Source organism: Typopeltis vanoorti, chromosome 16 (assembly GCF_054136105.1).
Source record: "Typopeltis vanoorti isolate ZY-2024b chromosome 16, IOZ_Tvanoo_1.0, whole genome shotgun sequence".
In the NCBI taxonomy this organism is placed as follows: Eukaryota; Metazoa; Arthropoda; class Arachnida; order Uropygi; family Thelyphonidae; genus Typopeltis; species Typopeltis vanoorti.
In genome coordinates, this window is record NC_143564.1 from 40,850,965 (window position 1) to 40,868,553 (window position 17,589).

The 17,589-nt window shown below is 33.6% G+C and overlaps 1 protein-coding gene across 6 annotated transcripts in view; it reads right to left on the bottom strand.

Moving 5' to 3' along the window:
* The window catches only part of Tmem131 (Transmembrane protein 131), a 704,637-nt gene that overhangs the window by 456,951 nt on the left and 230,097 nt on the right, over nt 1–17,589 (bottom strand). For all 6 annotated transcript variants that reach the window (XM_090406393.1, XM_090406392.1, XM_090406391.1 and 3 more), the window contains 2 exons: nt 10,555–10,702; nt 2,670–2,788 (listed from right to left, as the gene is read on the bottom strand). In XM_090406393.1, coding sequence (XP_090262519.1) covers nt 2,670–2,788; nt 10,555–10,702 — 267 coding nt within the window. The remainder of the gene's footprint in view (nt 1–2,669; nt 2,789–10,554; nt 10,703–17,589) is intronic.

Genomic DNA, 17,589 nt, shown 5'->3' on the forward strand with positions numbered 1-17,589 from the left:
ATTCCCCCCCCCCCCCTCATTTCTCATGATTTTCTTTTGTTTTATTCTGTTTCTTGGATTTTCCTTCATTCCCCTTGATTGCTTTTGTTCTTTTTTCTGCTTTTTCTTTTATTTCCAATCATCTTCTGTTATGTTCAGTTGTCAATGTACATGGTGGGTTCCAAAAGTTTCTGGCCTGACATACAAAATTTGCACCAATTTTAAAATGCCATACATGACAGATAGCACTTTATGGGGAGCTTAGTGTACTAATTTCAACTCTCTACTGTGTCATTCAATTGGAGGCACTCATTTGATTAACACATGGCACACTAAGTGGCTGTAATGTTAAAAATTCAGTACCACGCTGTGATAGTTTTTCATCAAAGAAGGGCTTTTTCCTTCATATTCCACCATGAAGAGCGCATCGAAGATGATCCTCGTGATGGTTAGCCTGTGGAAGTAATGACTTAGGAAAATGCCTCTCTTGTTGAGGAGGAACTGTTCAATGACAGATGGCTGAGGCTCAAAGAAATCTCAGCAAAGTTGGTGCTTTCTACAACAATTGTCTTTTGCATCATTCACAAGAAGCTTCATATGACGAAGGTCAATGCAAGATGGGTCCCCTAACTTCTCTCTTCAATTCAGAAGGAGCATCATGTGACCTGTTCCTGCAAGTTTTTAGAGCTCTGCCAAGGGAATCAGAGAGAAGTGCTGGAATCCATTGTCACCAGGGATGAAACCATGGTCCTTCGTTATGATCCTCTTTCCAAAAGGGAATCCATGGAGTGGCACAAACCAGGCAAAGCACTGCCGAGAAAAGCCAAAGTCACTCAGTCCACCAAGAAGATCAGGACAACAATCTTTTGGGATTATTGGGGAATTCTCTTGATTGACTTCAAGGAAAGGAATACCACTGTGAATGAAGATTATTATGCTTGACTCCTGCCCAAACTCAGCGACACCATAAAGGAGAAGAGTCGAGGAATGCTGAGTCACGGTGTTCGCCTGCTTCATGACAACGCTCCAGTCCATACAGCTATTGTTGCGAAGTCTGCAGTGAATGACTGTGGCTTCCAGGAAATTGAACACCCACCCTACAGCTCAGATCTAGCACCCAGTGACTACTACCTCATCTTGAAAATGAAGAAAGACCTTCGAGGAAGAAAATTTGTAGTTGACAATGAGGTGAAAGATGCAGTCTTAGGCCATTTTGCAGACAAAAGTACAGACTATTTTTTCAAGGGCATAGAAATGTTAATTTACAGATGTGAAAAGTGTTGAAGTAAAAGGAGATTATGTTGAAAAATGACAAAGATGTTTTCTTTCTATCACCTCTAAAAGTTAATCAGGCCAGAAACTTATGGAACCACCTCTGTATGATTTCAATACATTTCCCCTATCTACTGACTGTGATTCATCTGCTAGGAAATTCAGTTCAACATCATGAAGATTTGGGCTTTTACTAATAGAACAGAAAATAGAAATGTTAGTGGATAAAATAATGATAAAAACAATTAAGGAATAATAAGGCTTATGTAAGGAATATGTTTCTTTACTACATAAAGAGATAAACTAGAAAAGCACTTGAAATGTAAGTGCCTGTGACAATATATATTTAACTTCAGGAGGATAACCCATCTATAACTATTAGAATTCAAAGAAATAAAATTTTAAATAATAATTATTAATTCATTACACAAAGGAGTTCTACCTAGGATGACTTTGCAAAATGGGGAATGTTTAAGACAGCCATTCTTGTTGCAGTTTGGATATGGGCTTCACAACTTTGTTTACAGTCTTTTGTTTATTCGTCGTTTATTCCTATATAGAAATATAATTTGGTCAGCAGCTAAGTCTCAAACTGATAGTCCTTCCTTATTCATTCAGTGTCCAGTGGATACCTACTAATGGGACAAATCATGAAGGGGACTGAACATAAAGTCTGAAGACCTTGTCTGTTCTCCATATTTCTTAATGGTAATGCTGAGGTCTCTTCCCAGTTATGTAGCTTTGACCTTGAAGCAAGCTCTCTAAATTACACCTAAGTTCTAATTTCCATCATATCCATTATAGATGTGTGAGCAAACTATTTTTATATGAAACTCATTTCTGATATCAGATGACCATCATCACAGTTTATTAAAAAGTTGTGCATTTTTGGAATCCATTAAAAAAAAATAATTAAGAAAATAATAATAATAAAGCAATTCAAACATCTTCACTGATGTGTATTTTTGTAACATAACAGTAATAAGCTGTCAGTACAGAGTTAAAAGCTCACATCTTTTAATAAAACTTTTTAATAAACTAAATCTTTTTTTCCCTACAACTCTGTGCATTTTATGCCAGTTTTCTCCACTTTTGGATATAGATAATAAAGTCCCCTAATGCTTTTCTTTTGAAATCCCAATGCAAGTTAAGACTTGATACTGCTGATCTAAATGATATAAGCCTGTATCTTTACTAAGATTTTTTTTAATATTAGACACAGCCACATTCATATATGTACAAGGATAAACATTTCCTCTTAAACAATTATTATACATTCTATGTTTCAAAACTAGAAATAATCCTAAAATATATGATGATGGAAAGAACTGAGTAAACAGATAGTTAATGATTATTTTACATGTAGAGAAATAATTTCTTTCTTTTACAAGTGGTAAAGCTGTTAAAATTGGTCTTACTGCAATATGAATGTGTTTCTGTCCTGAATTTAAAAGGGACAATGATAATGTCTTTGGTTCATCTTGACTTCTAAGTACACCAAAATCCAAAACTTCTGTTGGAGAATAAATACCTGGAACTAAAAATATTCACATTAAGATTTTTTTTTTTTTTTTTAGAAAGCAGTCCAAAAACTCATTTATTGAAAGTATAATACTGATGGTTAGTTAAACAATCTCATCCTTAAAATTTAAGAGTAATAAATAAATAACATGATTTTTACTACTTTATGATAATAAACAAATGAAATCATGAATAACTTAACAATCGGTGTTGAAATTAATAGATCACAAAATACTTCTAGGATATATGTCATAATAAAACTGGGAGATTGGTTTGAAGGTCCAAACTAGATAATCAGGAGGAAATATCCAAATGAACTATCAGGAGGAAATATCCAAATGAACTATCAGGAATGGGTTGCTTAAGGGTCAAGGCTGGATAACTGGGAGGAGACCTCCATATGGCCTTTTCGGGAATGCAGAGAACTGACCAGTGCTTCTGACCTGACACATAATCCTTACCTTCTCGTGGTGCATCTGGTTGGATATCTACCTGGATACTGAAAGAATGAGGATTGTCTGACAATTTGTATTCGTACTGGCTTAAACTGTAATTCAAAATTATGGTAAAACAAGATGGAATTTCATTCCAGCTGAGGCATTGCCCAATTAAACAAGGCCCTTATTGTTTCCATCAAGGAACCAGGGTGAACAGTGAAAAGTCGCCTACTGGAACAAACCCCAAATTGACATCAGAGATCAAGATTAGCACCAGCAACATAAGAAGTATCAATGGAAAAGAAATGGAACTAGCAGAAGAATTGGATAAGTACCAGATCGAAATAATAGGTATTACCGAAACAAAAGAAGACAAAAAACAGGTGAAATCTTTCTAAGCAACAAATACAAGATATTGCATTCAGGAAATAACAATCAGGGAAAAGAAGGACTAGCTATAATATTAAACACTATGAGGATAATCCGTTTGAATAGCAGGCAATATCAAGTAGTGATGTAGGCTAATATGGAATTGAACAGTGAGACTTCTTTGTGTTTATGATCCCACACAAGGTTCTACTAAGGAAGAGGCAGATGAATTTTTCGAGGCATTAGAGAAGGCAGTTGATACAATGAAAAAGGAAAAGTTGGTCCTTGTTGGAGATCTAAACATGAGATGGGGGGAGAGGAGATCTGAAAAGTTCTGATAAATACCTAGAACAAAAATGATATTAAAGCAAATGTTATAACCACAAGAAATAACATACAAGGAAATAAGAACATAAGCTACCTTCATAACTATGCTACTAGTATGTTCTTTCTTGTGGTTATATCAGTCACTTTAATATAATTTATTCTTTTCTAGGTGTTTATCAGAACTTTTCAGACATCCCTAGTCCCTCACATAACACTGCTTTTGAAAAATTTGGAGAAAAGACCAAAACTAATAATAATGGTAAATACGTGTTAAAATTTTGCTCAGGACATGGGCTGGTTATTACTAACACTATGTTCCAACATAAAAATGTACACGAATTCACATGGAGAGAAGAAGAAAGGAATAAGCAAAGTCTCATCGACTATGCTATTGTCGACAGTGATGTTTTCCCACTGGTTTATGACACAAGCGTATACAAAGGATTTGAAATAGGAAATTATCACCATTAGTGTTGAGCAAGATAAAATTGAACTTCATATTAAAAAGAAGAGTGTGCGAGAAAGTTCTGAAATCTATCCAAGTTGTGAACAGTTATCAGATATGAACTATAGACTCAAATACACTATAGACTCAAATTATTCAAGAAAGATGTATAAAGATGTATTAGAAAAATAGTTGATCAAAGACTAGACCACAGATAAAGAAATATATTAGGAAGGAACCTGACATTGTTAGCATTCAACAATATGTAAGCAGAGAAAAGATAATGGAAGAGGCAAGTTAGCAGTACAAGTGGTTTGAGGCCAGTATTGCAAGAAAAAGACCAAAGAAGAAAACAAAGAGCTAGGTGCAGTTAGATGTGATTTATAAGACCAAAATATAAGATCTGACAATATTGTAGTCCTGACAGATAATAACAGACTAATTTGAAGGAATATTGTTGAATTTAGAAAGTTAGTAATAATGTAAATTTTTCATGTAGTACCATCATTGTATCCTATATGCTCTTTGAGGATATCAATAATTGATATATCAATATATCAATAATTGATGATGATGGATTGAAGATTTGGGGTAGAAATAACAAAACTATGTGAAGACTGGAAACTGCAGATGTGAGAGTCCTGAGGAAAACTAGAGGAGAAAACAACTGGCAACAATGGCAGAATAATATTAAAAATGAAGATATCAGAAAGGAACATGGTGTAATTAGCATCTTGAGATCTAGATGAACAATAAAAAAATTAATTTGGAAGAAAGTCGCTGACAGAAAGCAAGTAAAAGAAAGCAAATGAAAATTGTCATGTTGAATTGAAATATACTATATACCTTTGTCAGTACATGCCAGGAAATGATGTTAATGATGATACAAAAGATTAAAATAAGGCATATACTAAAAAAATAACTACTTTAAAATGTTGGAACAAGGAATTTATACAATTGACCTAATGCAGTCTGCAAATACAATTTTTCATTATTAAAAAAAATATATTTGATGGTGCAATGACATTACTAGCAAAATCATAAAACATATAATACTTGAAACACAAACAATAAAAACTTTCTTTGCCTCAATTCTATTAAACCCTTTTAGTAACCTATAAGTTGCTTAAGGATCAAAGTTGTATAACTGAGAGGAGACCTCCACATAGCCTCTAAAGGAACGCGGAGAACCGACCAGGGCTTCTGACCTAATGTCCAATCCTCACATTCTCGTGGTGCACCCTGTTGGGTATCTACTTGGATACTGAACGGACGAGGATGGGCTGGCAATTTGGGATTTAGCTGACCAAATTGTATTCTTATTGGTTAAACCAAAATATACAATGATGGTACAACATGACAAAATTTCATGCCGGCTGGGGTGTCGCCCGGTTAAACAAGGCCCCCCGTTGTTTTCGCCAGGGAACCAGGGCGAACAGCGAAAAGTCAGCTACTGGAACAAATCTGAAAATAAACCCCAACTCAAAATCACCAGAGTTAAAGATCGGTACTATCAACGTAAGAAGCCTGAATGGCAAAGAAATGGAGCTAGCTGAGGAATTAGATAAGTACCAGATCGACATAATAGGGGTGAGTGAAACAAAAAAGACCAAAACTGGTGAGATTGTTCTGAGCAATAAATACAAAATGTTATATTCAGGAAATGACAATCAAGGAAAAGAAGGAGTAGCCATAGTATTCAACACAAAATACGAGGCTAATCTTCTTGAATGGCAGTCAGTCTCAAGTAGAGTAATGTGGGCAAATATGAGAATGGGGAACTGGACAATGAGACTTATTTGTGCCTATGGTCCCACAGAAGGTTCTACTAAGGTAGAAGTGGAGGAATTTTTTGATGATTTAGAAAAAGCAACTGACACAATGAAAAAGGAAAAGTTGGTCCTTGTTGGGGATCTAAATAGCAGAGTAGGAAATGATTGTCAGACATACAAAAATATTTTGGGAAAATTTGGAGAAAAGAGCAAAGCTAATAATAATGGCAAATATCTGTTGGATTTCTGCTCAGGACATGGACTGGTTATTACTAACACCATGTTCCAACATAAAAATGTGCACAAATTCACATGGAGTGAAGAGGCAAGGAATAAAAAAAGTCTCATTGACTATGTTATTGTTGATAGTGATGTTTTCTCCCTGGTGCAGGACACCAGAGTGTACAGAGGATTTGAAATTGGAAGTGATCACTATTTAGTCTTGAGCAGGATAAAATTGAATTTCATATTGAAAAGAATAATATGTAAGAAAGTTTTAAAGCGAATAAAAGTTGAGCAGCTCTCAGATGTGAACTGTAGGCTAAAATACACAAAGATTATTGAAGAAAAAATGAAAGAGTTTGAGAACACAAATCAAACCTTGGAGATTCAGTGGCAAACTCCGAAGAAAACATTGCTTAATTCTGCCAGAGAGGCATGTGGTGAGGTTATCTGTAAGGATAAAAAAATCAGAACTCCCTGGTGGACACAGGAAGTTAAAGAGGCAGTGAAGGAAAAGAAGAAAGCATACCAAAAGTTCCTGTCAAATAGTCAGCTTGTGCTCTTAGAGAATATAGAGACAAGTGCAAGAATGCTAAACACTGTGTAAAACTAGCTAAACAAAAGTCATGGGAGGACTTTGGCAAGAATATAGAAAATAAATATCAAGAAGGTGGCAAAATATTCTGGAGGTTGTTGAAGAAGCTTAAGAATGAAGGAAAGAGTGCTGTAAAAGGAATTAGAGATGATAAAGGTGACATGAAAATGGGAGAAAAAGATATCCTTGAAGTATGGAGTAATTACTTTGAAAAACTGCTAAATGAAACGAGCAGTGATGACAGCACAGTGGTAAAAAACACTGACCAGTCATGCAGTCAGGAATACATATCCATACTAGAAGTAGAAAAAGCCACCAAAGGCTTGAAATGTGGAAAGGCAGCAGGAGTAGATGATATTCGACCAGAAATGCTGAAGTATGGTGGTATAAGAGTCTTACAGTGGCAGCAATGCATAGTTCAGAAAGCATGGACAGAGGGACGAATTCCCGATGACTGGAGTAGAACGCTCATAGTACCCATATATAAAAAGGGAAATAAAACTGCATGTGAGAATTACAAAGGTATTTCCCTACTGAGTGTTCCTGGCAAGATCTATGCAAGTATACTTGAGAAACGGTTGAGAAGAATTGTGGAAGAAAAGCTTAGTGAAGAACAAGCAGGATTCAGGCCAAATAGAGGCTGTCAGAATCAGATCTTCACTTTACGACAAACAGTCAAGAAAGCATGGGAATATAACAAACATCTGTATTTAAGTTTTGTCGATCTGGAAAAGGCATATGACAAGGTGCCAAGAGAGAAGCTATTCAATACGCTGCAGTTATATGGTGTCAATGGGGCATTATATCAAGCAATACTTAGTCTTTATTTGAGTTGTAAGTCAGCAGTTAGAATTGAAGGAAGTACAGGAAGATGGTTTAATGTTAAATCTGGTGTGAGACAAGGATGTACATTATCCCCTCTGTTATTCATTATCTATATGGATCACATTATGAAGGAAAGTGGTATTAAACATGATATCAAAATTGGAGATGTTAATGTCAGCTCTTTGCTTTATGCGGATGATGTTATACTTCTAAATAAATCTGCTACAAGTCTGCAAGATTCTCTGACTAAATTGAATAACTGTTGTAATAGATATGGTATGAAGGTCAGCAATAAAAAGACAAAAGACAATGAAAATAGGCAGAATCATTGAAAATGTCAACTGTGTTGTGAATGGAGAACCTGTGGAACAAGTAAAACATTTCGGCTATTTAGGCACGATTTTTACTGAAGATGGTAAATTAAATATAGAAATAGACAACAGAATCAGCAAAGCTGGTATGGTGGGAAGTCAATTGAATAAATTCATACGGAATAAGAGAGAAATTAGTCGGAACACTAAATTAGCTGTGTACAAGACAGTGTTCAAACCAGTTTTAACTTATGGATCTGAGAGCTGATTTAGAAGTAAAACACTTGACCAAAGACTAGAGACCACAGATATGAGAGTCCTGAGAAAGATTATAGGCGTGAACAGATGGCATCAATGGCAATATCATATTAAAAACGAGGATATTAGGAAAGAACTTGACATTGTCAGCATCCAGGAATGCGTTAGCAGAGCTAATCTCAGGTGGTATGGTCACTTAAACAGAATGGGCGAGGAAAGATTAGCAAAACAAGTGTTCTCTGCCAGGTTGGCATCAAAACGACCCAGAGTAAGACCAAGATATAGGTGGATTGATATGGTACAAAGTGCTTTAGACGATAGAAATATAAGATCTGATAATGTTGGAGTCTTGACAAGTAACAGACTGATTTGGAGGAAAATTGTAGATAGGAAATTAATAATGATGTAATTTTTTTCATGTAGTACTATCATATCCTGTACATCCCTTGAGGGTACATGGCAGGAATTTGATGATGATGTTTCTATAAAACAACAACAATGACACAATAACCTGTACAAATATTTCATACTGAAAATAACAGTACATCATCAGTGTGTAGTAACAAGCAAATCAAAGAACAGGAATACAACAATCAGTTTACTGATTAAAAACAGCTACTGTGTGCTATAAATTAATATTAAAATAAATAATATTAAAACTATTTTTGATATTTACATAAAATGAGAATCTCCTAAACTTTTGAGAGAGAGAGAGAGACAATCATTTCAATTCAGGTTAGGCTGATATTAAAGGGCTTAATAACTTTCTTTGAAAAGATGTTCATATTTAAAACTGCTTCTATGGAGAAGATTAGCTTCATCCCACAGGATACTGTGTTTAACACACCATAGTATAAATATTATTGAGACTATGCTATACTAAATGTCAATACTATGCTATGCCAAAATTTTTGAGGTTTCAATTATTCAATGTGGCACTGATGTTCATTAATTCTTATTTTTAACCCCAAAGAATGCTTGTCTGCCCAAAGTATGTCAAATTACATTCACAAGGGATCTGGTAAACACTAGCTAAAGATAAAGCTGATTTGTATTTTGTAGTTAGTAACAGATGAGAAATTTTGTTGATAGAAAAATATATGGGAATAAGGTGATACTTCTTCAAAATTATACCAATAAGTTCAGAGATTCAGGAAATATAAGGGATTGGAACCCTGCAGTCTGTTGAAGAATCCTTAGTGTTGGAACATAAGAGTCAATTATCTGCTGGATTTTATGAGGGTTGTAACAATTAATTCCATTAAAGTTTTGATGGTGAGAAGTTCTTGTAAGTCTGAGGGAGTGGTGATCAATTAAAAATGGTTACTGCTTGCTAGAAATTAATATCATTATTGTGCTCTCATGTAATTTTTAATGTTTTATAGTTATGTCACAGGTACCTTTAAAAATTAAATTATAGCTATCAAATCCCCTATTTTCTGCTTATCAACCAAATTTTGCAATCCATAACCATCTATTTATCATAGGAAATTTCCCACAGACATTCACCATCTTAGTCGATTGGCTCTAGACCCTGTCCACTGCTTCCTCATCCCTAAGAAAAAGCAAAGATCTAGTGAGAGGAAAAAACTAGCAGTTTCTTACTTAGAAAAAAAAAAGTTGGAAATGCAAAATCATCATAGAAGAAACAAATATCTGTGCGTATACTACATCCAAGTGTATACTATATTCAATTAGATTCATACTTCTACATCCAAGAAAAACATTGAAATATAGTTTTAATTGTGGGGGAGGGGTTCAAGTATCTGAAATAACTCCTGAGAAAAATGTAGAATATCAGAAGAACACATATCTTAAACACATTAATACGAAACATTTCATAATATGAATATAGCTTATGAATGAATTCTACATAACAAGAAAGACGTATACCATAAGAAATGAAAAAAGAATGGAAACTAAAAAGGGATTACCTTAAAATACCTCAGAAGGTATTTTAAGGTCATCCTCTTTGTTGCTCTCTAAAGGGAGCAACAGAATCAGATCTCACGGAAGCAAATAAAAAAGCATAATAAGGTCCTTATAGCCTTGGTCAAATGACACACGGTGGGGATTAAATAAGTTTATAATATTTAGTATTTCTTTGTAATATTTACATATTCAGCCAACTTGCACAATATAGCATATGCCAAATAAAATAAACAAGATAAAGTACTGAGAGATTATGCTAAAGAAAGCATATGTACTGGGCAACTCTTACTTGATGTAACTTCAACTTCAACTGGCAAAACTAAATAATCTTGGCTGCTACTATTAGTCTTTATGCGAATATAGGCAGTATGATTTCTTTCAATTCTTGCAACAAAATTTGCTCGCATCACCGGTTTTGTTTCATATGGTGGAATTTCCTATAAAAAAGTTTATATGTTAGCATTTAAAGCAGTAATTAATAAATCCAATTATCTTCTTCCATAAAGAACAAAATGTAAATTAAGAATTCCCTGTAATTGTAACAAGAATCACTAAATCGCACTGCTCCACACACACACACACCCTTGGTTAAAAAATAATGCTTAGTAAATAAAGCAATGATTTCTAGTAAGATAGTAAAATATAAATCACTGACAAATTCTTTTTTAACATAATATTATTAGAGACATATGAAAGAAAGCCACTGTCCTAAGAGGCCAATTGCTAAAGAGATTAAAAAATAAAAAATAAATAAAAAATGATACAAAGTATGTTAAATACTTTGTATCATCAACATATGGTACCATATATACCATCACTTAGCAGGTAGTTTCTACTTATCATAATTAAATTAAATTTTTAAAAATGCTATAGTATGCCAATGTTGCGTTCATCAAGCGGTGAAGACCAGTTTTTTTTAAAATTCAATAAATTTATTTGAACTGCAAAACATGACTAAATTATATAAACTTTAAAGAAATTCACAAAAAGTTAATAAACATTTAATTAAATGAATGGATTTTTGGATACATGGTTAAGAACAAGAAGAATTAAACAGTTATAAACATAGTTATCCACAGTATTAAACAAACCTGAAAATAAGAGAATTTAATAATAAAAATTATTCAAATGTACCAAAATCCCAAAACAAAAAAAGTATGGACATCTGTATGTACTTAGCGTAGTCTTGACGGAGAGAATCATAAATAAGGTGCGAGCATATGTGTGAAATATTTTATTCATATTTTTTTCACTTTAGTTCTACTTGCAAAATATATGTGGCTGTCTTGCATAAGATAAGATGAAAAGTTCAAGATTTGTTTTGTTCTTTTTCTTTTTTGATTAACTGTAAACAAAAATAAAATTAATATAGAATTACAAAAGAAGTGGATTAAAATTTGGTGCGATTGTAAAATGCAGTGCACTCTTCATCTGTTTAATATTTCTTTTTTGAAATGACATCTCAAATGTTCAGTGTTTTACTTCCAAGGAGATACTTATGAATAAGATTATTATGTCATCATCATCATCAAATTCCTGACATATACCCTCAAGGGGTGTACAGGATATGATAGTACTAAATGAAAAATTTACATCATTACTAACTTCCTATCTACAATTTTCCTCAAAAATCAGTCTGTTACTTGTCAAGTCTCCAATATTATCATTATCAGATCTTATATTTCTATCATCTAAGTTACATTGTACCATATCAATGCACCTATATCTTGGTCTTCCTATGGATCATTTTGCTGCCAACCTGGCAGAAAACACTTGTTTTGCTAATCTTTCCTCGCCCTATCTGTTTAAGTGACCAAGCGACCAGAGATTAGCTCTGCTAATGCATTCCTGGATGCCGACAATATCTAGTTCTTTCCTAATATCCTCGTTTTTAATATGATATTGCCATTGATGCCATCTGTTCACGCCTATAATCTTTCTCAGGACTCTCATATCTGCGGTCTCTAGTCTATGGTCAAGTGTTTTACTTCTGACCCAGCTCTCAAATCCATAAGTTAAAACTGTTTGAACACTGTCTTGTATACAGCTAATTTAGTGTTGCTACTAATTTCTCTCTTATTCCATATGAATTTATTCAATTGACTTCCAACCATACCAGCTTTGTTGATTCTGTTGTCCATTTCTATATTTAATTTACCATCTTCAGTAAAAATCGTGCCTAAGTAGCTGAAATGTTTTACTTGTTCCACATGTTCTCCATTCACAACACAGTTGACATTTTCAATGATTCTACCTATTTTCATTGTCTTTGTCTTTTTAATGCTGACCTTCATACCATATCTATTACAACAGCTATTCAATTTAGTCGGGGAATCTTGCAGACTTGTAGCGGATTTATTTAGAAGTATAACATCATCCGCATAAGCAAAGAGCTGACATTAACCTCTCCAATTCTGATATCTGAGAGCTGGGTCAGAAGTAAAACACTTGACCAAAGACTAGAGACCACAGATATGAGAGTCCTGAGAAAGATTAGAGGCATGAACAGATGGCATCAATGGCAATATCATATTAAAAATGAGGATATTAGGAAAGAACTTGACATTGTCAGCATCCAGGAATGCATTAGCAGAGCTAATCTCAGATGGTATGGTCACTTAAATAGAATGGGAGAGGAAAGATTAGCAAAACAAGTGTTCTCTGCCAGGTTGGCAGGAAAACGACCCAGAGGAAGACCAAGATATAGGTGGATTGATACGGTACAAAGTGCCTTAGACGATAGAAATATAAGATCTGATAATGTTGGGGTTTTGACAAGTAACAGACTGATTTGGAGGAAAATTGTAGATAGGAAGTTAGTAATGATGTAATTTTTTCATGTAGTACTGTCATATCCTGTACACCCCTTGAGGGTACATGTCAGGAATTTGATGATGATGATGATGAATTCTGATATCATGTTTAATAATACTTTCCTTCATAATGTGATCCATATAGATAATTAATAACAGATGGGATAATATACATCCTTGTCTCACACCAGATTTAACATTAACCATCTTCCTGTACTTCCTTCAATTCTAACTGCTGACTTACAACTCAAATACAGACTAAGTATTGCTTGATATAATGCACCATTGACACCATATAACTGTAGCGTATTGAATAGCTTCTCTCTTGGCACCTTGTCATATGCCTTTTCCAGATCGACAAAACTTAAATAGCTTTGTTATATTCCCATGCTTTCTCAACTATTTGTCGTAAAGTGAAGATCTGATTCTGACAGCCTCTATTTGGCCTGAATCCAGCTTGTTCTTCCACAATTGTTCTCAACCGTTTTTCAAGTATACTTGCACAGATCTTGCCAGGAACACTCAATAGGGAAATACCTCTATAATTCTCACATGCAGTTTTATTTCCCTTTTTATATGTGGGTACAATTAGAGCTCTACTCCAAGCATCGGGAATTCGTCCCTCTGTCCAAGCTTTCTGAACTATGCAGTGCAGCCACTGTAAGACTTTTAAACCATACTTCAGCATTTCTGGTTGAATATCATCTGCTCCTGCTGCCTTTCCACATTTCAGGCCTTTGATGGCTTTTTCTACTTCAAGTATGGATATGTATTCCTGACTATGCCTGGTCAGTGTTTTTTACCTACTGTGCTGTCATCACTGCTTGTTTCATTTAGCAATTTTTCGAAGTAATTACTCCATACTTCAAGGATATCTTTTTCTCATGTTTTCATGTCACCTTTATCATCTCTAACTCCTTTAAAGTATTCTTTCCTCCCTTTCTAATCTTCTTCAACAACATCCAGAATATCTTACCACGTTCTTGATATTTATTTTCAATGTTCTTGCCAAAGTCCTCCCATGACTTTTGTTTAGCTAGTTTTGCTTGTGTTTAGCTTTCTTACATTTGTCTCTGTATTCTCTAAGACCACAAGCTGACTTATTTGCCAGGAACTTCTGATATGCTTTCTTCTTTTCCTTCACTGCCTCTTTAACTTCCTGTGTCCACCATGGAGTTCTGATTTTTCTATACTTGCAGACAACCTCACCACATGCCTCTCTGGCTGAATCAATCAGGGTTTCCTTCAAGGCTTGCCACTGAATCTCCAAGGTTTGATTCCTGTTCTCAAACTCGTTCATTTTTTTTCAATAATCTTTATGTATTTTAGTCTACAATTCACATCTGAGAGTTGCTCAACTTTTATTCGCTTTAAAACTTTCTTACATGTTATTCATTTCAATATGAAATTCAATTTTATCCTGCTTAAGACTAAATAGTGATCACTTCCAATTTCAAATCCTCTGTACACTCTGGTATCCTGCACCAGGGAGAAAACATCACTATCAAAAATAGCATAGTCAATGAGACTTTTCTGATTCCTTGCCTCTTCTCTCCATGTGAATTTGTGCACATTTTTATGTTGGAACATGGTATTAGTAATAACCAGTCCATGTCCTGAGCAGAAATCCAACAGATATTTGCCATTAATATTAGCTTTGCTCTTTTCTCCAAATTTTCCCAAAGTATTTTTGTATGTCTGACAATCATTTCCTACTCTTCTATTTAGATCCCCAACAAGGACCAACTTTTCCTTTTTCATTGTGTCAGCTGCTTTCTAAAGCCTCAAAAAATTCCTCACTTATACCTTAGTAGAACCTTCTGTGGGACCATAGGCACAAATAAGTCTCATTGTCCAGTTCTCATATTTGCCCACATCACTCTACTTGAGACTGCCTGCCATTCAAGAAGATTAGCCTCATATTTTGTGTTGAATACTATGGCTACTCCTTCTTTTCCTTGACTGTCATTTCCTGAATATAACATTTTATATTTATTGTTCAGAAAGATCTCACCAGTTTTTGTCTTTTTTGTTTCAGTCACCTCTATTATGTCGATCTGGTACTTATCTAATTCCTCAGCTAGCTCCATTTCTTTGCCATTCAGGCTTCTTATGTTGATAGTACCGATCTTTAACTCTGGTGTTGTTGAGTTGGGGTGTGCTTATTATGTGAATAATAAAAAAATCACATGCACTGGAAAATCAGTGAAGAAAATTTAATCATGATTTTTTTAATGCACTCCAAAAATAATCATAATAATTTAATAATACAGATATTATGATAAGCAGATGCTAGCATATTACACTTTTGTATTTTCATAATATTAATTTTATATAATTTCCCTCCACCTTCAGTTCCAAACTGATAACAGGTATAACAAGAGGATGAAGGGAGTGTGCGAAAGAGTCATGCCCATTTTATCCTGCTGCCATTATAAATGAAGGACAAATTATTATTCAGAACAGGAAAGAAACATGAATACACAATGCAAAGAATAAAATTTTTTCTTAAAATTCCTTGAGCTTAAAAATGTTTTATAAAATTTATTTATTTCTGACTTCATCATACTTGTCGATTTTGCATTAGAATCATAATGTCAATATTTACACATAGTCTGGGAAATGCATCTTGCATAAAATCATGCTCTCACTCAAACACACATTTTATAAGACTGAAAACTGAAGGTACAATTACATGGTACCGTGACAGAAGCCAGTTGATACATTAAAACCCATTTGAGAATAGGTTAATTGAAGTTTTTGTCATTTGAAGGAAGAATAAGTGATCACTGTACTATGGCTGAAATATTGTTACATATCACTACAGAATATCATATCCCAGAAAGAGAAAAGTAATGATGAGGCAGATGATTTTCTGTTCACTGTCTGAACAGCAGATTGTTCAGTGGAGGCATGAAGTGGCTTGTAAAAAATCCATGTTTATTGCATAGTTATAGTTTAGTCTATAGGTTTACAACCTTTCATAGATGGTATTCACATAAAAATAAATAAATCCAAAAGTATACAACACAATGCACTCCACCATTTATCTTCCTTATATATTTCTTTCCTCATTCAGACTTCAAACTCTGAGAGAAGAACAACACATTCTGGCATGTCTGAAAAATTACAGTTTGCTTCATAAATGACAAGCTGCAGCTGGCATCCTCTTTTCCTTTTTGTTCATATATTGTTTTCCTTTTTTAAAAAAAAAAAAAAAAAAAAACCAGCATTAACTCTTTCATTCTTTTTAATGTTACTAAGCTTTAAAAGTTGATCCTGGGTTTTCAAAATCTTTTTTATATTTTTAATGTTAAAATTAAAAGCAATCAAAGAAAATTTTGCTATTACCTTTAACCTTTCTAAGAGAAGAAATTGATCAAATAGATAGACCGATCTAATGATTTTAAGTATAAAAACATGACAGTTTTGTCTTTTATCTTGTAATTACCTTAATCCACCATTAATCCCTTTATATTACAGCTATTAATGGATTAAATGTAATGGAGTTGTTACCTTTCCATGTCAATCTGATAACATTACATGACTAAGTTATATGTTGCAATCATATCCTTCTCCTCCTCCTACCTGACTGCTCTTGGAATTTCCTGTATCAAAAATTGACTTTCAATATTGAAAGTAACCAAAACAATGTTTTGCTTTACATTTCATTTTATTTATTCACAAGCGATATAAAAATTAATTTGACGCGTAAAAAAAAAAAAAATCAATAATTTTGAAATATGACATTAAATCAATTCTAGGAATAAATTTATCACTGAAATATGTACCATCTTTTATCGATCAAATCAGATTTATTCATGTTCTTTCATTTTACTAAATATTCTGTAATTATTTTTGCACTATTTTCAAATAATATGTATTAAAATAAATATTATCTGAATAATCTTTTTTTCCCTTGCAAATCTTCAATATATAGCTTTGTGATTATGTTTACATTTTTGTTTTGCTTTTACAAACTATGTAAAGTACTTGCTTTCAGATTTTGAGACCTTGTTTTAAAAAATATATAAATTTATAACCATTAATATTTCAGAAGAACCTTAACCTTTCGCCTCTCACTTAAAATGTAATTTTTATTTATTTTTATTTTAATGCTCATTTCAACACTAATATTCAGTGCTTCTTTGTAAATATATCTGGTGAAAATCTCTCAAACAGAGAGTGATACAAAATTTATATTCATTTCGAAGTATTTCAATCACATCTCCCCTTTCCTCTCTCCATCATGAACTAAATTACAAATGTTTTTTTGTTTTTTTTTTGTAATAAAATTTTTCATACATTTCATCCCAAATCATTATTTTAGCATTTCAAGAAAAGAAATAACATTGCATCTGTTGATGCAGGTACTTCTAACACTGGACTAATTCTTATGCAATTTGATTATCAAAGCCAGTATACTCTTTTTCTTTAAGTTAGGCCTGGTATCAGTCGTTTAGAGAATAATAAACACCTGAAGATTGCTGAAATAGCAATTTTTGGCAAAT